Here is a 23,894-nt window from a genome sequence, read left to right as displayed (position 1 = left end):
TGTGGGATCCTTAAAAAAAGAGAGGACTTACGGAGTACATCGAAAAAGAAAGGCAGCACGTTTTGTATTATCGAGAAATATGGGAGAGAGTGTCACAGAAATGATAGGGGATTTGGGCTGTAAATCATTAAAAGAAAGGCGTTTTTCGTTGTGACGGAATTTTCTCACAAAATTCCAATCACCAACTTTCTCCTCCAAATGTGAAAATATTTTGTTGACACCGACCTACATAGGGAGGAACGATCACCACGGTAAAATAAGGAAAATCAGAGCTCGTACGGAAAGATACGAGGGTCAGTCAAAAAGTAATGCCTCCTATTTTTTTTTCTACGTTTAATTGTCAGGAAATTTAAATGCAATTACATAGGTTGAAAACCACAACATTGAGGATCATTTTGTCATTTTTCAATGTAATCTCCGCCCATCTCTACAGTTTTGGTCCATCTTTGAACAAGGGCATGTATCCCAGCACGGTAAAAATCACAGCTCTGCTTCCTAAGCCATTGACGCACGGATGTTTTGACGGCCTCCTCATCTTCAAAATGAATCCCACGATGAGCTTCTTTTAGTGGCCCGAACAGATGGAAGTCTGATGGTGCCAGGTCAGGGCTATATGGGGGATGAGGCAAAACTTCCCATCCAATTTTGACAATCTCGTCAGAGGTGTGACGACTGGTGTGTGGTCTTGCATTGTCATGCAAAAGAAGAACATCTGCCTTTGATTTTGTTGAGCGAACTCGCTGAAGACGTGCTGTAAGTTTGTTGAGGGTTGTGACGTATTGAACAGAATTTATTGTGCATCCCTGCTCCAAAAAATCAACCAGAATCACACCCTCTGTATCCCAGAAAACTGTTGCCATAACTTTCCCTGCCGATCGCACAGTTTTGAATTTTTTCTTCCTCGGCGAGCTTGTGTGACGCCACTCCATTGACTGCCTCTTTGATTCGGGTTCAAAAAAATGCACCCATGTTTCGTCCCCGGTCACAATTTTTTTCAGAAACTCATCTCCCTCCAAACGGAAGCGCTGCAAGTGTTGGGAGGCTATTGTTTTCCTTGCCTCTTTATTCTGATCGGTTAACATTCTTGGAACCCACCGTGCACAAACTTTTGAGTACCCCAATTGTTTAATAATCGTGATCACACTGCCTTTACTAAGAGAAATAATGCGACACACTTCATCTGCAGTCACCCGACGGTCACCACGAATGATGTCATCAACTTGCTGAATGTTGTGTGGAGTCACTGCACTCACCGGCCTGCCGCTCCGCTTTTCGTCAGTCAACGGTGTTTGCCCTTCAGCTTCCTTACAACGACGAACCCATCGTCTAACAGTGCTGACATCCACTGTCACAACACCATACACCTTCTTCAGTCTTTCATGAATGCGTATGGGCGTTTCACCTTCTGCATTCAAGAATTCAATCACACAACGCTGTCTCAAACGAACATCGATGTCGGCCATCTTACAAACTTCTGCTGTGCTGCCACCTGTTGACACAGAAAGTTACTACTGCAGTGGATTGCAGAAGAAGGTTTGAGGAATGGCTCCAAATTCAAATTTTTCACTTAACTTAATTTCTTTAAGTAGAAAAAAAATGGGAGGCATTACTTTTTGACCGACCCTCGTATATGTGTTCATTCTTTCTGCGTGCTATACGAGATTGGAATAATAGAGAATTATGAAGGTGATTTGATTAACCCTCTGCCAGGCACTTAAATGTGATTTGCAGTGTGTCCATGTACACACACACACACACACACACACACACACACACACACACACACACACACACACACACATATATGTAAACACAACTTGCACACACATTTGCAGTCTCAGAGAGCTGAAACCACACTGCGAACAGCAGCACCAGTGCATGATGGGAGTGGCGACTGGGTGGGGGTAAGGAGGAGGCTGGGGTGGGGAGGGGGAGGTGGAGGTGGGAGTGGCGGGCAGTGAACTGTTGCAGTTTAGACAGAGGGCAGGAGAGAAGGTGCGGAGGGGGGAGGGGATAAGTAGTGGAAAGGAGAGAAATAAAAAGAAATGAAAAGACTGGATGTGACGGTGAAATGATGGCTGTGTAGTGTTGGAATGGGAAAAGGGAGGGGGCTAGATGGGTGAGGACAGTGACTAACAAAGGTTGAGGCTAGGAGGGTTACGGGAATGTAGGATGTATTGCAGGGAAAGTTCCCACCTGCACAATTCAGAAAAGCTGGTGTTGGTGGGAAGGATCCATATGGCACAGGCTGTGAAGCAGTCATTGAGATGAGGGATATCACGTTTGGCAGCGTGTTCAACAACAGGGTGATCCACTTGTTTTTTGGCCACAGTTTGTCGGTGGCCGTTCATGCGGACAGACAGCTTGTTGGTTGTCATGCCTACATAGAGTGCAGCACAGAGGTTGCCCCATAGCTTGTAAATACATAACGGGTTTCAGAGGTAGCCCTGCCTTTGATGGGATAGGTGATGTTAGTGACCGGACTGGAGTATATTGTGGTAGGAGGATGTATGTGACAGGTCTTGCATCTAAGTCTATTACAGGGGTATGAGCCATGAGGTAAGAGATTGGGAGCAGGGGTTGTGTAAGGATGGACGAGTATATTGTGTAGGTTTGGTGGACAGTGGAATACCATGGTAGGAGGGGTGGGAAGGATAGTGGGCAGGACATTTCTCATTTCAGGGCATGACGAGAGGTAATCAAATCACTGGTGGAGAATGTAATTCAGTTGCTCCAGTCCTGGATGGTATTGAGTCATGAGGGGAATGTTCCTCTGTGGCCGGACTGTGGGACTTTGGGAGGTGGTGGGAGACTGGAAAGATAAGGCACAGGAGATTTGTTTTTGTACAAAAATGAATGAGTTGAAGGAAACAGAAACTCTGGTACATTACATAATGTTAAAATGAACTGAGTGTAATTAAATCTCTTTGAAAAATATCATATAGTGCAGTTCTCCTTTCTGTGTATATTTCAGTTAAATAAAATTTTAAGAAACAACTTATGAATTTTTATGTCCCCCCCTCCCCTCAGTACTGTTTCGTGTTATCTGACATGTTAAGTTATTTCCATATTTCACATTCAGAGTGGCGTCCTTTTTTTTTTTTTTTTACTGACACTTAATATATGGAAATTTGCAATGAAATTTTTAATGCTCATAACTACAGAAATGTAATCTGACATCAAAACGCATGTGAGTAAGTTTATGTTGTCTGTGTGTTTTGCACAAATACAAGTACATTATGTGCTTCAGTACCAATTCATTGTAGCTCTCTTCAGCTAGAATTTGGATCAACGTAGTATGTACTCTCATTTCTCCTGTACAAATTGCAGATGAAGCACTGTGGTTTGTTCCCCCTTGTCTATTTCCCCCAAGTCTCTAAAATGATATTTCATTGTCTGTTTTAATTACTTTGTGACCAATCTAAAATTATCAACAGTTGCCTTTCGTGCATTGTGGGTACACTTTCTGGTTAAATCAGTCTGTTGTGTTTAGATACCCATGCTTTCATAATCGTAACATCCTATGTACCATCTCAAAATGTTCTTGAACCACAAAAACTGCCTTGACAGATAAGCTCACTAACACTTGTACTCTGCATAATTTGATATATGTCAGTAACAGTTCTGCCAATTTTAAAAGCAAAACTTTTTGACAGATATATATTGCAAAATTTTATTGTTGTTGTTGTTGTTGTTGTTGTATCCTTAGAAAACATTCAGCCTTGTTTCTTTAGTGCTCGGCCTGAAAATTTATTGGAAGGAGACTGGTTGGTACCAGATTCCAATCTTCATCTTTCTGCTGTCTTCTTCATTTCTGTGTAAGAGTTAACAGTCAGTATCTTTTACAATTTGATGTATACATTTCAGTCATGTCTTCCTCTAGTTATTTTTCAATATAATGGAAGGAAACATTCCACGTGGGAAAAATTATATATAAAAACAAAGATGAGGTGACTTACCGAACAAAAGCGCTGGCAGGTCGATAGACACACAAACAAACACAAACATACACACAAAATTCAAGCTTTCGCAACAAACTGTTGCCTCATCAGGAAAGAGGGAAGGAGAGGGGAAGACGAAAGGAAGTGGGTTTTAAGGGAGAGGGTAAGGAGTCATTCCAATCCCGGGAGCGGAAAGACTTACCTTAGGGGGAAAAAGGGACAGGTATACACTCGCACACACGCACTTATCCATCCACACATACAGACACAAGCAGACATATTTAAAGACAAAGAGTTTGGGCAGAGATGTCAGTCGAGGTAGAAGTGTAGAGGCAAAGAAGTTGTTGAAAGACAGGTGAGGTATGAGTGGCGGCAACTTGAAATTAGCGGAGGTTGAGGCCTGGCGGATGACGAGAAGAGAGGATATACTGAAGGGAAAGTTCCCATCTCCGGAGTTCGGATAGGTTGGTGTTGGTGGGAAGTATCCAGATAACCCGGACGGTGTAACACTGTGCCAAGATGTGCTGGCTGTGCACCAAGGCATGTTTAGCCACAGGGTGATCCTCATTACCAACAAACACTGTCTGCCTGTGTCCATTCATGCGAATGGACAGTTTGTTGCTGGTCATTCCCACATAGAATGCATCACAGTGTAGGCAGGTCAGTTGGTAAATCACGTGGGTGCTTTCACATGTGGCTCTGCCTCTGATCGTGTACACCTTCCGGGTTACAGGACTGGAGTAGGTGGTGGTGGGAGGGTGCATGGGACAGGTTTTGCATCGGGGGCGGTTACAAGGATAGGAGCCGGAGGGTAGGGAAGGTGGTTTGGGGATTTCATAGGGATGAACTAACAGGTTACGAAGGTTAGGTGGACGGCAGAAAGACACTCTTGGCGGAGTGGGGAGGATTTCATGAAGGATGGATCTCATTTCAGGGCAGGATTTGAGGAAGTCGTATCCCTGCTGGAGAGCCACATTCAGAGTCTGGTCCAGTCCCGGAAAGTATCCTGTCACAAGTGGGGCACTTTTGTGGTTCTTCTGTGGGGGATTCTGGGTTTGAGGGGACGAGGAAGTGGCTCTGGTTATTTGCTTCTGTACCAGGTCGGGAGGGTAGTTGCGGGATGCGAAAGCTGTTTTCAGGTTGTTGGTGTAATGATTCAGGGATTCCGGACTGGAGCAGATTCGTTTGCCACGAAGACCTAGGCTGTAGGGAAGGGACCGTTTGATGTGGAATGGGTGGCAGCTGTCATAATGGAGGTACTGTTGCTTGTTGGTGGGTTTGATGTGGACGGACGTGTGAAGTTGGCCATTGGACAGGTGGAGGTCAACGTCAAGGAAAGTGGCATGGGATTTGGAGTAGGACCAGGTGAAACTGATGGAACCAAAGGAGTTGAGGTTGGAGAGGAAATTCTGGAGTTCTTCTTCACTGTGAGTCCAGATCATGAAGATGTCATCAATAAATCTGTACCAAACTTTGGGTTGGCAGACTTGGGTAACCAAGAAGGCTTCCTCTAAGCGACCCATGAATAGGTTGGCGTACGAGGGGGCCATCCTGGTGCCCATGGCTGTTCCCTTTAATTGTTGGTATGTCTGGCCCTCAAAAGTGAAGAAGTTGTGGGTCAGGATGAAGCTGGCTAAGGTGATGAGGAAAGAGGTTTTAGGTAGGGTGGCAGGTGATCGGCGTGAAAGGAAATGCTCCATCGCAGCGAGGCCCTGGACGTGCGGAATATTTGTGTATAAGGACGTGGCATCAATGGTCACAAGGATGGTTTCCGGGGGTAACAGATTGGGTAAGGATTCCAGGCGTTCAAGGAAGTGGTTGGTGTCCTTGATGAAGGATGGGAGACTGCATGTAATGGGTTGAAGGTGTTGATCTACGTAGGCAGAGATACGTTCAGTGGGGGCTTGGTAACCAGCTACAATGGGGCGGCCGGGATGATTGGGTTTGTGGATTTTAGGAAGAAGGTAGAAGGTAGGGGTGCGGGGTGTCGGTGGGGTCAGGAGGTTGATGGAGTCAGGTGAAAGGTTTTGCAGGGGGCCTAAGGTTCTGAGGATTCCTTGAAGCTCCGCCTGGACATCGGGAATGGGGTTACCTTGGCAAACTTTGTATGTGGTGTTGTCTGAAAGCTGACGCAGTCCCTCAGCCACATACTCCCGACGATCAAGTACCACAGTCGTGGAACCCTTGTCCGCCGGAAGAATGACGATGGATCGGTCAGCCTTCAGATCACGGATAGCCTGGGCTTCAGCAGTGGTGATGTTGGGTGTAGGATTAAGATTTTTTAAGAAGGATTGAGACGCAAGGCTGGAAGTCAGAAATTCCTGGAAAGTTTGGAGAGGGTGATTTTGAGGAAGAGGAGGTGGGTCCCGCTGTGACGGAGGACGGAACTGTTCCAGGCAGGGTTCAATTTGGATGGTGTCTTGAGGAGTCGGATCATTAGGAGTAGGATTAGGATCATTTTTCTTCGTGGCAAAGTGATACTTCCAGCAGAGAGTACGAGTGTAGGACAGTAAATCTTTGACGAGGGCTGTTTGGTTGAATCTGGGAGTGGGGCTGAAGGTGAGGCCTTTGGATAGGACAGAGGTTTCGGATTGGGAGAGAGGTTTGGAGGAAAGGTTAACTACTGAATTAGGGTGTTGTGGTTCCAGATTGTGTTGATCGGAATTTTGAGGTTTTGGAGGGAGTGGAGCTGGAAGTGGGAGATTGAGTAGATGGGAGAGACTGGGTTTGTGTGCAATGAGAGGAGGTTGAGGTTTGCTGGAAAGGTTGTGAAGGGTGAGTGAGTTGCCTTTCCGGAGGTGGGAAACCAGGAGATTGGATAGTTTTTTGAGGTGGAGGGTGGCATGCTGTTCTAATTTACGGTTGGCCTGTAGGAGGATGCTCTGAACAGCCGGTGTGGATGTGGGAGAGGAAAGATTAAGGACTTTTATTAAGGATAGGAGTTGACGGGTGTGTTCATTGGCTGAGTTGATGTGTAAGTGAAGGATTAGGTGGGTGAGGGCAATGGATTGTTCAGTTTGGAACTGGTATAGGGACTGATGGAAGGAAGGGTTGCAGCCAGAGATGGGAACTTTGAGTGTGAGGCCTTTGGGGGTAATGCCAAATGTCAGACAAGCCTGAGAAAATAAAATATGCGAGCGTAATCTGGCTAGGGCGAAGGCATGTTTGTGGAGGGAATGTAAATACAACTTAATGGGGTCATTGTGGGGGTGTTGTGAGGGTGACATGGTATTAGAAGGTGGAAAGTGTAACATGAGGTGAAATGAAAATGAAAATAAAAATATATGGGGAGAGATAAAGGTGAACCGGAAAGAAACTGGAGATCTGGAATGAAAAAAGGCGAAAAGGTGTTGGTTACAGCTGGGCTATGTTGGACTTGGGTTGGTAGACAACGATGTGCATAAAGGTTAGGTGGTTGTGTTGCCGCCAAAACACGTTAAAGGACGGAGAAATTCGGGAAAATTTCGAAAAAACTGCGTGTAGTATATTAAAAGGAGTGGTATTGTGGTGGCAGATTATGAAAATGAGGCTAACAATTGTCTGACGAAGAAATAATGGCGTTAAAACCTGTGGGAAGCGGCTAAAAATGATCAGTGATGTGGGAAAAACGGAAATGGAAATAAAGCGAAAGTTATTAGAACTGGCCGAAATGGTTGTTTAAAAGGTGAAAGGAGCTGTTTGTGAACTAGAAACGGTGGATATTATAGCGGCGGTAGTGCTGAAAGCGGCAAAAAAATATTTTTTTGGTTATGGTTTGGAAGTGGGTTACGTATTATTGAGTATATATATAGGCGGGATAAAATAGTATAGCAGATTACGGTAAAAAGGAGAAGGTGAATACAAAGTGAAACTACTGGCAAAAACAGAAAGAGGAAAATAAGACGACAGAAAAGATTTCGAAATGCAACAGTGACAATAACAAACGTAATTGTTGGATTCAAATTAATGATATCAATATAATGGAAGGAAACATTCCACGTGGGAAAAATTATATATAAAAACAAAGATGAGGTGACTTACCGAACAAAAGCGCTGGCAGGTCGATAGACACAGACTCTGAATGTGGCTCTCCAGCAGGGATACGACTTCCTCAAATCCTGCCCTGAAATGAGATCCATCCTTCATGAAATCCTCCCCACTCCGCCAAGAGTGTCTTTCCGCCGTCCACCTAACCTTCGTAACCTGTTAGTTCATCCCTATGAAATCCCCAAACCACCTTCCCTACCCTCTGGCTCCTATCCTTGTAACCGCCCCCGATGCAAAACCTGTCCCATGCACCCTCCCACCACCACCTACTCCAGTCCTGTAACCCGGAAGGTGTACACGATCAGAGGCAGAGCCACGTGTGAAAGCACCCACGTGATTTACCAACTGACCTGCCTACACTGTGATGCATTCTATGTGAGAATGACCAGCAACAAACTGTCCATTCGCATGAATGGACACAGGCAGACAGTGTTTGTTGGTAATGAGGATCACCCTGTGGCTAAACATGCCTTGGTGCACAGCCAGCACATCTTGGCACAGTGTTACACCGTCCGGGTTATCTGGATACTTCCCACCAACACCAACCTATCCGAACTCCGGAGATGGGAACTTTCCCTTCAGTATATCCTCTCTTCTCGTCATCCGCCAGGCCTCAATCTCCGCTAATTTCAAGTTGCCGCCACTCATACCTCACCTGTCTTTCAACAACTTCTTTGCCTCTACACTTCTACCTCGACTGACATCTCTGCCCAAACTCTTTGTCTTTAAATATGTCTGCTTGTGTCTGTATGTGTGGATGGATATGTGCGTGTGTGCGAGTGTATACCTGTCCCTTTTTCCCCCTAAGGTAAGTCTAGTTATTTTTCCATTGAAATATTCTGTATTATTGCTTCTGAGTTCCTTACAGTAGTTTGCCATAAACCTTTTAGTATCAAAATTTTATTATTCATAGTCTTATCAGTCCATTTGATTTTAAGGTCGCACCTGCAACACCGCATCTGAAAAAAATTCTTTTTCCTTTCATCAATCCCTAGAGTCCAGATCTCACAGCCATACAGTGCAACACTCCTGACATATATACTTTCAGACACCTTTTCCTTGTTTGTACAATGTAACCTCTTGAGGTTAATGTTCTTTCCTGTGAAGCCATTTTCTGCTTGAGCTGTTCGTCACCCTCTTCTTCTTTGATAAGTAGACAGCATGCAAAATATTACACTATGTGATCAAAAGTATCCAGACACCCCAAAAACATATGTTTTTCGTATTAGGTGCAATTTGCTGCCAGGTACTTCATATCAGCAACCTCAGTAGTCATTAGACATACTGAGAGAGCAGAATGGGGCACTCTGCAGAACTCACGGACTTCAAACGTGGTCGGGTGATTGCGTGTTACTTGTGTCATACGTCTGAACGTGAAATTTCCACATTCCTAAACATCCCTAGGTCCACTGTTTCCAATGTGATAGTGAAGTGGAAATGTGAAGGGACACATGCAGCACAAAAGCATACAGGCCAACCTCATGTGTTGACTGACGGAGACCACGTACAGTTGAAGAGGGTCGTAATGTGTAATAGGCAGACATCTATCCATAACATCACACCAGAATTCCAAACTGGATCAGGATCCACTGCAAGTACTACGACAGTTAGGCGGGAGGTGAGAAAATTTGGATTTCATGGTCTTGAAAACTTATATTTTATGGTCTAGCGGCTACTCATAAGCCACACATCACGCTGGTAAATGCCAAACAACGCCTTGGTGTAAGGAGTGTAAACATTGGACAATTGAACTGTGGAAAAACGTGTGTGGAGAGACGAATCACGTTACACAATGTGGCGATCCAATGGCAGGGTGTGGGTATGATGAATGCCCGGTGAATGTCATCTGTCAGTGAGTGTAGTGCCAACAGTAAAAGTCAGAGGCGGTGGTGTTATGGTGTGGTCGGCACTATCTACATTGGTGTTTTAAGCACCTTCTCGCTTCCCACTGTTGAAAAGCAATTCCAGGATGGCGTTTCCATCTTTCAACACAACCGAGCACCTGTTCATAATGCATGGCCTATGGCGAGTGGTTACACAAAAATAGCATCCCTGTAATGGACTGGCCTGCACAGGGTCTTTACCTGAATCCTATAGAACACCTTTAGTATGTTTAGAACGCTAACTTCATGCCAGGTCTCACCAACCGACATCGATACCTTTCCTCAGTGCAGAACTCTGTGAAGAATGGATTGCCATTCCCCAAGAAACTTTCCAGCATATGATTGAACTTATGCCTGCGAGAGTGGAAACTGTCATTAAGGCTAAGGGTGGGCCAACACCATATTGGATTCCAGCATTACTGATGGAGGGCACTATGAACTTGTAAGTCATTTCCAGCCAGGTGACCAGATACTTTTGATCACATAGTGTATATCCTTAAAAACTCCTTAGCGACAGATTCAGTGTAAAAGCTGATTTAGACTACTCATTGTTGCCATCATCTTAAAATGCCACAATATATGCATTAACGTAACATTTCACCACACTACATATCTGATCCAAGAATTTGCTGAAAATATGTTTGGGGCCATCTGCTTGTCCAAAATGTGCTGATATATTTTCCTCCAAGTTATCCTCTTTCATGTTTTATCTTCATGAGAAATCCTTTTACATTTTTATTTGTAACATTTTCTTTCCCTTATTAGTAATAAAAATGTTGTTTAGCATCTACTTCTTTGTGACTTTATTTACAATTAGATTTGTCAATTCACTGTTTTGTATGCAAGAGTGCGGGATAAATTGCTGGAGTATTGCTGTCACAGTAGATGTAGTTACTAAAAGCTTGAAATTTAGAAGACCAATGGGTGCTGCACAAACTTCTATTTTATCAGGCTACTGAAAACTGTGAAACTAAAATTTCAATTTATATGTTGCTGTTAAAGATAAAAATCACAGTTTTCTCATGCACATGAATTGTTTTCTTCAGCTACACATTTCACACTATGAAATAAAAACGTGCAAGTGTGATGAAAAATATTATTTAAAGGCAAGAAAACATTTTATTAGCTTTGTAATTACACCCTGGATACGAAAAAAAAAAACACATTTACTGTAAAAAAAAACACAGAAGTTACACACAAGCCAAGAATAAAGATATTGACAGCAGAGTCATGGAGCAGCACATAAATATAGACGTCAAGGAATTTTTTTTTTCTTTTCTTTTAACACTTCCTCCAAAAGAAAAAATCATGGAATTATTGCTTTGTCTCTTGCATGCCAATTTCTGAACATAGAAAATTAAATCGAACTCGTTCAAGAGGTTTCGTCAAAATATCTGCCAACTGGTTGTGTCCATCAATGTGTTCCAAGAAAATCTCACCGTTCAAATATCTTTCACGAACATAGAAATGTCGGACCTCGATATGTTTAGAACGTCGATGATATTCTGGATTTTTTGCCAACTTCAATGCACTAACATTGTCAATGTAAAGAACTGGAGGCTGCCCCGACATTTCCACTAATTCTGATAGCAGACGACGTAACCAAACTAACTCTTTTGCTCCTTCACTAGCTGCAATTATTTCCGCCTCGGTTGTGGATGTGGCCACTACTTTCTGCAACCGACTTGTCCATGACACTGCACCACCTGAGTACTTTGCAAGAATTCCAGTTGTTGAGCGCCTTGTCCGGTTATCACCTGCGAAATCTGCATCAGCGTAAATATTTAACTCTTCTTTTTTATTATATACAATTCCAAAATTTAAGGTCCCTTTCAAATACCGGAAAATGTGCTTTACTCTATTCCAGTCTTCAGTGGTTGGTTTTTCCATAGCTCGAGCAGCTTTATTGACTGCAAAAGTGATGTCTGGACGAGTTACTGTTGAAAGGTACATGAGACAACCAATTGCTTCACGGTAGGGTACAGATGACGAAACTTCTTCGTTTTGATTATTGTCCTCACGTCCAATAGGAGTTGAGATTGTATTGCATTCTGCCATTCGAAATCTTTGCAGAATTTCTTCTGTGTATTTCTCTTGACTTATCATTATTGCTCCATCTTCATATTGCTTTATTTTTATGCCAAGAAAATTGTCAAGACTGCCAGTTGTTATTTCGAATTCATGTTGTAAAACATCCATAAAAACAGCAATTTCTGTCTTGTTACTGTCGACAATCAGGCCATCATCAACGTAGATTGCCACATAAAGGCTATTTCCATTTTGTCTACGATAAAATAGGCATGGGTCTGCATCACTGTTTGAAAAACCAGCTTTCTTCATGAACTCAACAAAATGTTTGTTCCAGCAACGTGGCGCTTGCTTCAACCCATAAAGACCTTTTTTTAAGAAACATACTCGGCCTGTACCATCTTCGAAACCTTCTGGTTGTTCCATATATACTTCATCTTCAAGTATTCCATTCAAAAAAGCTGTCTTTACATCGAATTGTTCTAGCAGCATTTTCTTTGAAGCAGCTACAGCCAACAGAGTTCGTATGGTGTCATAACGTGCCACAGGGCTAAAGGCGTCGTCATAATCAATTCCTGCTTTCTGAATACAGCCTTTTGCAACCAATCTGGCTTTAAAGCGAGTACCTCCATTGACTGTGACCTTTCGCCGTAGAACCCAGCGGTTTTGCAATACTTTGGCATTCTTCGGACGGTCAACCAGCACCCAGGTATTGTTTTCCTTAAGTGATTGAAGTTCTTCACTAATAGCTTGCATCCATTCTTCCTTCTCGTTTGACTGCAATATTTCTGAAAAACAGTTTGGATCTTTGTATCCAAGTGCATCAACTTTTGTTGCCATACAAAATTCACCACTTTCCATCCAGGTTGGTTTTCTTCGTTGTCTTTTATTCTTCTGTTTCTCTTCATTAGAAGATTCAGCAGCTTCTGCTTTTAGAAATTCTGTTAATTTTTTATTTTCTTCAGATTCACTCGACTCTTGACTTTCTCTAGAATAGAGAGTGCCAATTTTTTCTTGAGTTTGGCTTCCTCCAGAAGTGTATAGCCTAGGAGATTTACATTGGTCATCTTTAGATGAATTCGGATCATTAAATTCTTCCCGAGGGACTTCAGATTCAACATGTTCACTATGTAAATCACAAACAATTTCTGGCTTAAATTTTACATCGTGACTCAACACCACTTTTCTTTTAGATGGAATCCAAACTCTGAACCCATCTTTGTCATTAACATATCCAACAAGTCGTCCAAAAACTGCCTTATCATCAAACTTGGAACGGAATTGTTTGTTAATGTGAACATAGCAGCCTGTACCAAAAATTCTGAGATGATAAAGTCGTCCTACTGGTCGATTAAACCAGTTCATAAGGGGTTTTATTTTCAACTGAAGATTTTCCAGTACGATTTATTAGGTAGACTGCTGTGTTACATGCCTCTGCCCACAACCCTTTAGGTAATTTACTCGGATTTAGCATTGACCGGGCAGCTCCAACAATGGTCCTATTTTCCCGTTCAGCCACACCATTTTGTTCAGGAGTGTAAGGAGGAGGAATCAGTAGCTGTATTCCCCTGTCTGCAAGCAGTTCACTGACATTCTTATTGTTAAATTCTTTGCCACCATCACATCTAAATTGTTTGACAACATGTCCATTAGTTTGTGCTTCATTTAAAAACTGCTTAAGCACAGTACACACTTCACTTTTGTGTCTTAAAAAGAAAATTCGACAAAATTTACTAAAATCGTCTTTGAAACATACATAATAATGCTTGCCTCCAAAAGATTTCGTGCTCATTGGTCCACTTACATCTGCGTGGATTAATTCGCCAGTACTGGTAGCGCGTATTTTTCGTGTTTTGAATGGCAGCCTATGCATCTTTCCAACCGCACAGCCATCACAAAATTCACTCTTGGCATCTTTCACATTAATGTTCATCCCTTTTAAAATATTCTTCACATGTTGTTTATTCTGATGACCAAACCTTTCATGGTACACTTGCAATGTTTCGGATGAAGTCATCAAGCTCATACGATTCATTTTTGCATTTCTAACAACACGCATGTTCAACACATAAAGTCCATTTTTCACATAACCTGTCATAACAGTATTGCCACTGACTTGTTTTCGAACACAGACATTATTATAACTAAAATTAGTACTGTAGCCTCTGCAGGCAATGGCTCTCACAGAGAACAGATTAGCACTTGCATCAGGGACGTATAAAACATTGTCCATTCTAGCATTGTACCATTTATTGTTTCGTCGGATTTGGATGTAAACTGTTCCTTGACCATACGCACACATTTTCACATTTTGTTTTCCCAATGAAATTACTTGAGGAACATCAAATTCACTATACGAAACAAAATACTGTTTGTTGGGAGTGATATGATTTGTAGCGCCACTGTCGCAATACCATTTATTTGGGTCACTGTGATTACTGGTACACACACCCATAGCGTATGAAGTAAATGCAGCGTGTTCACTGTCTCGCTTCTTCTCTTTTCTTTTATTGCTGTCACGAGTGTTCTGTGGACACTCTGCTGCCCAGTGACCTAATTGTTTGCATTTATTACACGGAAACTTCTGTTTTAATTGTGACTTCGTCATCTTTACTTGCTGATTACTTGTTTGCCATTTTCTTGTTTTAGAAATGACAAAAGCTGCACTTCCATTAACGTCTTGTTCACGCAGTTCAATAGTACAGAGTTTTTCAATCAATAAATTCAAGCTTTGCTTTTCTGTCGGTATCGTATCCCAGAGATCCTTAAAATTGTCGTAGTCTTTTCCCAGTGTAGACAAAATTCGACCATTTAAGATTCTTTCAGATAGCGTATTTTCTTCATGTTTTGATAATTCATCGTTCAGGTCCACAAATAACTTTTGCAGTTTGGCCACATGTGCACTAATATCTTCCGATTCATCACGTTTAACACGGAAAAATGTTTCAATGAACATATTCAAACGCTGAGTACTGCTACGTTCAAATCGGGCGCGTAATTTGTCCCAGATTTCTTTAGCATTCTTGCACGTTAAGACGAGTTCTGCAACAGGTTTACTTAGCGCACTTGCTATAAGACTTGCTGCCTTTGCGTCGTCCTTGAGCCATTCCACATACGCTTCTTTTTGTTCACTTGTCGCATCTTGCGGCAACTCTACACGTTCACGTGTACCGTTACTAATATCTTCTAGTCCATATGAACGTAGCACCATAGAAATATGCCATTTCCATTTGGCCCAGTCGTCAGGTCCTTCAAGCTTATCAATGCTGACCTTATAATCGCCGCTAGCAGTCATGTTTCTTTACAGACATACGATCATTTCAAATATTGTTTTAATTAAACTGTGTTGTTTGCCTTTACACGTGTACTGGGCCCATAACCTGATGAAAAATATTATTTAAAGGCAAGAAAACATTTTATTAGCTTTGTAATTACACCCTGGATACGAAAAAAAACACATTTACTGTACGAAAAAAACACAGAAGTTACACACAAGCCAAGCAGAGTCATGGAGCAGCACATAAATATAGACGTCAAGGAATTTTTTTTTCTTTTCTTTTAACAAAGTGGTTTAACAAAACACATTAATCCATTTAGGTAGCGTCAAAAGTGTGAATAAATTTTAGGTTTGCATTCTTATGTGAATTTGTAATAGTAAATGTTCTTTTCTTGCTCTTATTTTACAGGTTGACTTGAAGACTAATGTGGAATGTGAGGCAGAGTGGCAAGGAAATGCTCTTTGCACAAAAAATGGAAAAGTCAAATCGAAAACCTTGAAGAATGCGCCTGTTAAATGATGATGATCTAAATATTAAGGAATGTGTGCTTTAACCTGTGTTCTCAATATTAAATGATGCCACTGTTTGGATTGAGATAAAGACCTGTCATGTGCTTTACATTACATTCATCATATTTTTATTGAAGCATAATTTATTTATGTATTAAAAGATTTTAGGATTTTCTTATGTGGAGTTATAGATTTTTTTCGGAACACCTATTCCTTCAGTCTCTTATCACAAAGATAAGAGACTGAAGATAAAGAATTCAAATATATCAGTTGAAATAGACCAGAAAATAAATAAGGAAAATGAGACTATTTACTATCACAATGCAATGGTAAATTTTCAGTAGATGAAATGTTACCAAAAGTAGAAGAGAAGAGCTACACATATATGTAAGGGACTTTAGGACACAAAGTAATAACGGGGATACTAAAGTGACATTGGGAGCCAATAGAAAAATAGGAGTTCTACTACTGGATTACAACCATAAGAGAAATTCAGGTCAGTAGCTGTAGTATAAATTAGTTTTATGTATCGTGTAGCAAATTTGTATAACTGATTGCTAGATTTGACAAATAAGAGAGAATATAGGACAACTACATAAGAATTTTAACATACAATATTAGGTTTTCATAGTTCAGGAAGGTATAAGTGCCAAGGCTGAGAATATGTAACACTTCAGATTGACCAGGATGAAATAGGAACAGTTACCAGATACACAAATATGTATTTTGTAGAGATCAGCCTGAGTGTTAATTGTGGTGTGCAGTACGTGAATATAGAGCTGACTCTGGGTCCCTCTATAAAATAAAGATGTCGTTAGTGCTGTTCCAGGCATACTTTTGAGCAGTGGAGATATAACATGTCCACACTTTAACAAAGGTAGATATTATGAATATAGGAGTTAAGCAGCCAAAATTTTGATATTAAAAACAGAACACTCAATGATTGATAGCAATGAAATGAATTTGATATGTCAGAGAAATAAGAGATGAAAAAAATTAGCAGGCAAATCATATGTTGATATAGAAAACTTTAATAGGTGGTAGGAAGTGGCTGCAACGTGCTTGTGCATACAGCATTCAAGCAAAGAAGTAAAAAATCTTAAAATCTTTATTAATTAACAGCACATACATATAGATCCAGTCTGGTGCAGTCCCCAACAATCAGTTTTTCCTTCTCATCCCGTCCGGTAAGTCTCCCCGGACCTGGGGTTCTGGGTGACTTTTCTGAACTGTACCCCTTTCCCCAAACCTCTCCAGTCCTTCTCCTTCACCCCTCTTCCTTCCTCTTTGACTCTTCTGCCAGAAGAAGGAGGCACTAGCTCCAAAAGCTTTTAAAAATGAAATCCTTTTGTGTGTGTGTGAGTGTGTGTTCCCCTGCCACTGCTTAGTGTGTAGATTTTTTATATATCCATTTAAGAGGTATTTAATTTAATTGTTGAAAGGAGAAAATATGTAAATGCAGTCATTTAAGGGGGGGGGGGGGGGTGGCTAATAGGAAGTGTAAAATAGCAAAGCAGGAATGGTTAGATGAGAAATGCAAAGCTGTAGAAGCATGCATGATTATGGGAATAGCAGATGCCACATATAGGAGTATTAAAGACATCTTTGAAGAAAAGGGAAGCAGCCGCATGAAGATCAAGAGTTCAAATAGCAAGAAAGATTTGCTACGTAGGCTATATGAGACAGAGAAAATAGCAACAGACTCAAAAAATAATGTAACTATTCCAAATCTAAAGAAGGCAGGTGCTGACAGGTGTAAACAATTCAGATTGGTGGAAGATTACCTCAAGGAACATTAGTGTAAGTTCTGTGGAAATGAAGAAACATGCAAGGAGAAAGCAATGCCTGTGGGAGCAGTTGTGTGTATTTGTACAGATCATTTGGTTTTTCTCGTCGAGTTTCTGTAAAGTTTACTAGTAGGATGTGTGTGGACAAAGGAGTAGCTGGCCACAGTTCGCTAACAGCTGAAGACCCTGTCCGCCATCTACAGGCTGCTGCCTCAGGATATAAAATTGGCGCATCGCATAGGATGATGTAGATGTTGCCTCTTTTGTTCGTTTGTACTGTTGCCAAGGCATCTTCCAGTGTACCTAATGTGGGAACTGTCCTCACCTCAGGATGAATGGCAGGTTGTAGCACACTCCCATTGCTCATGGTGGTGGGTGAATGTGGGGACTGGCCACCCGGCTTCACCCATTTGCTTGACAAATGATTACTCCTTCAGCAGCATGCACAAAGGGAGAGGAGGTTGCTAGTTATTGGAGCTCCAATGTTAGAAGGGTATGGAGTCCCTTATGGAAAAAGCATCCAGGGTAGGAAAGAAGTCTAGTGTGTGCTCAGTATGTATGCTGGGGGGTCTCATCCAAGATGTAGAGACGGCCTTGCCTGCAGCTGTCAAGGGTGTAAGGTACAGTCCTCTTCAAGTTGTGGCTTGTATCAGCACAAATGACACCTGTCGCTTTGGTTCTCAGCCATCTTCAGTTCATATGGACAGCTGCCGTAATTGAAGACTGCTGGCCTCACTCGCAGGGCCCATAAGTTTTGTGTTGAGTGGAGTGTCTCACATAAGTACCTTCAGCTTCTCGGCCTGCATTATGAGATGGAGAACTGTAGAATTTCCCTTGATAGGTCTGGGGTGCACTGCACGGAGGAGGCAGCCACTTGTGGAATGCAACTTCACTATAATGTGACTGGACTAAGTTGTTAAGCATTTTAAGGCTCTGGTTGTGGGTTTCTAACTGAACCAATAGCTTCTCTAATGACCTTTCATCCTGATGTTTATGAGTACTTCGACCTTATTTAAAATTGATGGTCACCGTCTTGTGTTTTCTTGATGCTGTGCAATGCCATTGCTTGTACTGTGTTCACACATGATCTTTTGGATGAGAGTGCCACTCTCCTTACCCCTCTACATAAAAGAAACAGTACAGGTCATTCCTTCCAGGGATTCACCTCACCATGGGTTTACCTATACTTTTTCTTTCTCACACGTACATAAAATTGGGTCCACACCACCTTAAAAATTTGAAATTGTATGCACTGCTTATGACCCTTACTTTTACAACTGTCAAGTGACTAAGCTTCTCCACATCGTAATGACTTTACCTTGCTATTTCGTTCAGATGTTTCCTGACTTTTTCATAATGTTGTTACACACCTTGTCAAAGGGTTTTCACCCCTGGTTTATTTATTAGTATTTGATTATTACATTTATATGTTTGGCTCATCAAAGCAGTCACATTAAGCCCTGATGGTGGACAAATAATAGCTACAACAAGAAAGATGGGCCTTAAGCCTTGGAATGTACTCTCTTCTTCACTTCTCTGCCTGTCTGTGAAAACCCTTAATTCCAGTAACCAGTCATTGTTTTATCAAAGAGAGATTTAAAAGTGCATGAATTTCTCTAATATGTTAATAATTAGGCTTCTGCTGTATAGTTACACATGTGTCTGTATCACGTTATGTATTTTTTTTAAAAACCATTTTTGCTTCTCTTGTAAAATTTAGTATAATGGAGTTACGAAGTTTTCATTGCCTACCATTGATAAACATATTAAAATAAGGTAGCATCTCACTTTCTGCTGAGAATACTTCTACGTATGCTCTTAATCTCTGTTTTGCAATTCTTATAATTACAGTATATGAATCCTTTACTTAACAGCTCTGTAATATATTGTTAGCACATCACAATCCCCAACAGGTAAGAGCATTACCTACCTTTCTTTACACCCCCCCCCCCCCCCCCCCATTTATGTACATTGCTAACATAAATGTAAGATTACATCATTAATGATTATTTAGCTTCACTGTGAAATGTATGTATATACTTGATGCATTAGGGTACTTCTGTACTTAACATCATAGACTACCTAACCTCCAAGCAAGCACACCTCACAAACAAATGAGCGTCAAGTCCAGCAGCTGAGACCAGAATGCAACTGTCACTGGGAATGGAAGCAAGATGCTCCATTGTAGCTGGTTATTGTGCCACCACTAATGGAATTTTGGCCCTCATTGGCCAAAACCTCCAACCAATTGACTGTAATCTAGCCTCCCATGTGAAAGATACCAACCACTTCCTTCACTGACTCTCCACCATAGCAGTGTAGAGATGGGAGGGTGAGAGGGGCACTGTTTGGCGGAGTGTGCAGGGACTAGACTGCCAACACGTGCAGAATCGGGAGGGGGGGGGGGGGGGGTGACAGAGCAGGGAAAGATGAGTAGATGCGTTAGCAGACTGCAGCAAACAGAGGGTGGGACTCAAGAATGGGGAGGGGATGATAGGACAGAGGGGGTGGAAATTGTTGGGCGGTTTGTATGGAGATGGTATGTTACCGTAGGTTGAGACTGGGATAATTACACGAGAGGAAAATGTGTTGTAAGAATGAATTCCATCTGCGCAGTTCAGAAAAGCTCATGGTGGAAGGGAGGCCCCAGATGGCTTGGGTAGTGAAGCAGCCATTGAAATCAAGCATATTATGTTCAGCTGCACATTGTCACAGGGTGGTCTACTTTGCTCTTGGTCACAGTTTGATGGTGGCCATCATCTTGGTGGACAGTTGGTTGGCAGTCATACCAATATAAAAAGCAGTGCACAGAGTGCAGCAGAGCTGATATATATGACATGACCAGTTTCACAGGTGGCCCAGTCACAGATGGGATGGGATAAATCTCTAACAGAACTGGAATAGAAAGTGCTGGGTGGATGGATTGGGCAGGTCTTGCTCGTGGGTCTGTCACAGGGATATGATTAGGATTAGGAGTGGCATATTAATGGACTAGAATGTTGGGTGGGCAATGGTACACCACTTTAGGAAGGGGTAGAATGGATCTCATGTAGGTTGTCCTTCATTTCAGTGCATGATTATTCTTAATCAAAGCCCTGGTGATGTGGTTCAGTTTTTCCAGTCCAGGATGTTATTTGGTGACGAAGGGGGCTCTCCTTTGTGGCTTGTTCTTGGGGGTGGTGGGATGTGAGGGGAAATGGCATGGGAGATCTGTTTGCAGATTATGTCTGGTGGATAATGCCTGTCTATGAAGACCTAGGTGATGCCCTCAGTATACTGGGCAAGGGAGTTCTTGTTAGTACAGATAGCTGTCCGCAGATGGCCAGACTATGAGAGGGATTTTTTGGTGTGAAAGAGATGGTATCTGTCAAAATGTAAGTGCTGTTGATGATTGGTGTGTTTTGTGGACAGAGCTGCAGATGGAGCCATCAGATAGGAGGTTGATGTCTAGGAATGTGGTATGTTGGGTTAAGGAGGACCAGATTAAGAGGATGGGAGAAAAGGTGTTGAGGTAGTGAAGGAATGAAGATAGTGTGTCTTGGTCCTGAATCCAGATAATGAAGATATCACAATGTACCTGAACCAGACTAGGGGTTTGACGTTTTGGGAGGCTAGGAAGGTCTCCTCTAGATGGCCCATAAACAGGTTGGTACAGTAGGGTGCTGTGCTGATGCTGATGACTATGCCATGAGTTTTTTTGTATTCCCTCCCTTCCAAGGAGAAGTAGTTGGGAGTTACAATAGAGTTAGTAAGATGTAGGAGGAATGAGGTTGTGGGTTTGGAGTCTGAAGGACATTGGGCAAAGTAGTGTTCCATAGTGGTAAGATCATGTGCATGAGGGATTTTAGTGTATAGTGAGGTGGGATCAACAGTGACAAGCAGGAATCCAGGAGGTAAAAGGGCAGAGATGGTGTGGAGGCAGTGAAGAAAGTGGTTGGTATCTTTGACATGGGAGGCTAGATTACAGTCAATTGGTTGGAGGTTTTGGTCAGTGCTGGCACAATAACCAGCTACAATGGGGCACCTTGGATGTTGGGGTTGTGGATTTTGCGGAGCATGTAGAAGGTGGGTATGTGGGGTGTCAGGAGTGAGGAAGCAAACCGATTCAGGAGAGAGGTTCTGAGAAGGGGCCCTAACCTCCCCAACTATTGCTCATAAGAGAAATGGGAAAGGCAGAAAATTCGCCATACAAAACATCCAACATTACTTTTTCATTTAATCAGATAGAGCTTCTAATCATTATGTTATAAAGTATGTTCTTCATGTCCAAATAACAGACATTCCGTGATAGTTTTATGTTATACGATCTAGTAAGAAAATGATGTAATTTATAGTCAACAGGATAGTTGAAAAGGAAGAAATTGCTTCATAAAAATTAAAAATGAAGCAAGGAAGCAATTGAATTGGAACCTGGCAGTCATGAATCTGCAAAGATAGCAGATTCTCCAGACAGTATAATTTCTTTAACATATCAATGTTGTATAAGCCCTTCTCCTGACCAGTCTTTGGGTCTGCTAAGCCTTTGGATGTGGAATACCCAGCACCTAGAAGAGTCCTATGTAGCATAGAAATATTTGTTTCCTTCAATGGAAATCCGTGCACTTAGGTGCTTTTTCATTGATTTTAAAAATCTATTTTTCTTTTGTTTTTGTCAGTTGTCCTTTACCATATGTAGTTCTGCTTCAATAGATATGAAGGTGGCAAGTTAAACGACTGTAACTGTGGTTCACCAATAAAAGTAATGTCTACTAGTGAGAAACCTGTAGACATACAAGGTAAATCATTCTGTATAGTCTGGAACTCGGGAATCAATTGAGCCTATGTAGTATTGTTGTTTGTTAGAACAGTAAGTCCTACATACACGTCCAATTTCCTTCATTACACATTCACAAGGGCTCAACTGCACCTGATATTTCAAGATAGCGACTTGTTTTATACCTTCCCATGCTGAAAAATTCTTTAAATTATTTCTTGTAGACTGTAATGGCAGTAAGGAGTTTACAATGCTTACCCTCATCTTTAAAACAAACTCAAATGTTTTATTACTGTAACTTACCTGTGTTGGCTTGTTTAATAGAGAGGAGTTTTATGTACTTTCACCAACATACTACAGGATGTATCAAAAAGAATCATCTGATTTGGCACGTCTATATTTCTGAAACCAATAAACATATACAATGAATTTTGTTTTTTGATGAATGGGGTACACAAAAAGTTTTTTTCATACTTGTTCAATATGCAGCTTTGGGATGCGCATGTCTTAATGTGGTATTCAAATTTTTCCCCCACTGCAGCGAGTATGTCATGAGTAACAGCTTCCATTGCTGCTGTTATGCTGTCTCAGTTCATTCATTGTTGTTGGTAACGGAGGCACATAAACAGTCTTTTATAAACCCCCACAAGAAATAATCACACCCAGTCACGTCCGATGAGTTTGGAGGCCAGTAATGTAATGATGGATGATTTGGTACAGTGCAATCGATCCATCGTTCAGTAATCCTTATATTTAAAAACTCCCGTACAGATGTCAGTGTGGCATGTGAAACTTGAGAGTCTGCTCTTTCCAACAGCGCATTGTACACCCACTTATCTGGAATAACATAATAGTGACGATTTTTTTAAATCGGTTGATTCTTTTCGATGCACGCTCTATTATTACAAAGATGTAAGTTATCCCACCTCGTCCTCTAGGTAACTGACCAAAAAGACCAGCAGCAACTGAAACATGTAATTCTTTTGGTTTTACTGGATAGAAGTTATATTGTAAACAGCTAGTACCATCGTTAACGTTTTCATGTACCTCACAGGAGTGCAGTAAGTTCTATTTTCCTGCCTAAGTTCTTAAAGTAATAAAATTTATTCCTGTGTTTAACACATATGCGGACACCAACCTTCTTCCAAACATCAAAGTATGCATAACCTTCGACTACACACGGCTTTGTTTAGTCTCCAGAACAAAATATCATCGATAATTGTCTATAATTCCTGGTCCTCTGATAATTCTCTGGCCGTGTGCATTGCTGAAATCTGATGTTCAAGTATTCATCTCCTTTTATTTCTTGTTTTGTTCACGGTGCATACGCTCTAGAAGTCTGGAAAAAACACGGGAATCTTTCCATCCGAGAAAAAACCCAAGGATATTTTAGAATTCCGGTAATTTTTCATTGTTTCAGTTTTTAGTCAAATTATTGTAATTGTGACTGGTAAGAACTCACGCTTAAAGAAACATTTTTTCTTTAGCCGGCTACTGCAGCAATAACGAGAAAATAACACCAAAATAAAACTTCAGTTGCAAGTAAAATGCACCAACTACATAACAAAAAACAGTGCACTAGACTTGGCCATTGTTTCTATGTTTCGATACAGTTTATCGATACGTGGAACAGTTTGCGTTATGAAACGTCTGTTTCAATGTTCCGAAACAGTGGTGTTTCATTCCAAT

At 41.6% G+C, this 23,894-nt stretch overlaps 1 protein-coding gene across 5 annotated transcripts in view; it reads left to right on the top strand.

The window, feature by feature from the left end:
• The window catches only part of LOC124544612 (tyrosine--tRNA ligase, cytoplasmic), a 127,016-nt gene extending 111,173 nt beyond the window's left edge, over positions 1-15,843 (top strand). For all 5 annotated transcript variants that reach the window (XM_047123209.1, XM_047123210.1, XM_047123212.1 and 2 more), the window contains one exon: positions 15,565-15,843. In XM_047123209.1, coding sequence (XP_046979165.1) covers positions 15,565-15,675 — 111 coding nt within the window. In that variant the 3' untranslated portion in view covers positions 15,676-15,843. The remainder of the gene's footprint in view (positions 1-15,564) is intronic.
• Positions 15,844-23,894: the final 8,051 nt, after the last annotated feature.

The sequence above is a fragment of the Schistocerca americana genome, chromosome 8 (assembly GCF_021461395.2).
Source record: "Schistocerca americana isolate TAMUIC-IGC-003095 chromosome 8, iqSchAmer2.1, whole genome shotgun sequence".
In the NCBI taxonomy this organism is placed as follows: domain Eukaryota; kingdom Metazoa; phylum Arthropoda; class Insecta; order Orthoptera; family Acrididae; genus Schistocerca; species Schistocerca americana.
Note: the sequence above shows the minus strand (reverse complement) of the source record. Positions and strands in the feature narration are given on the sequence as shown.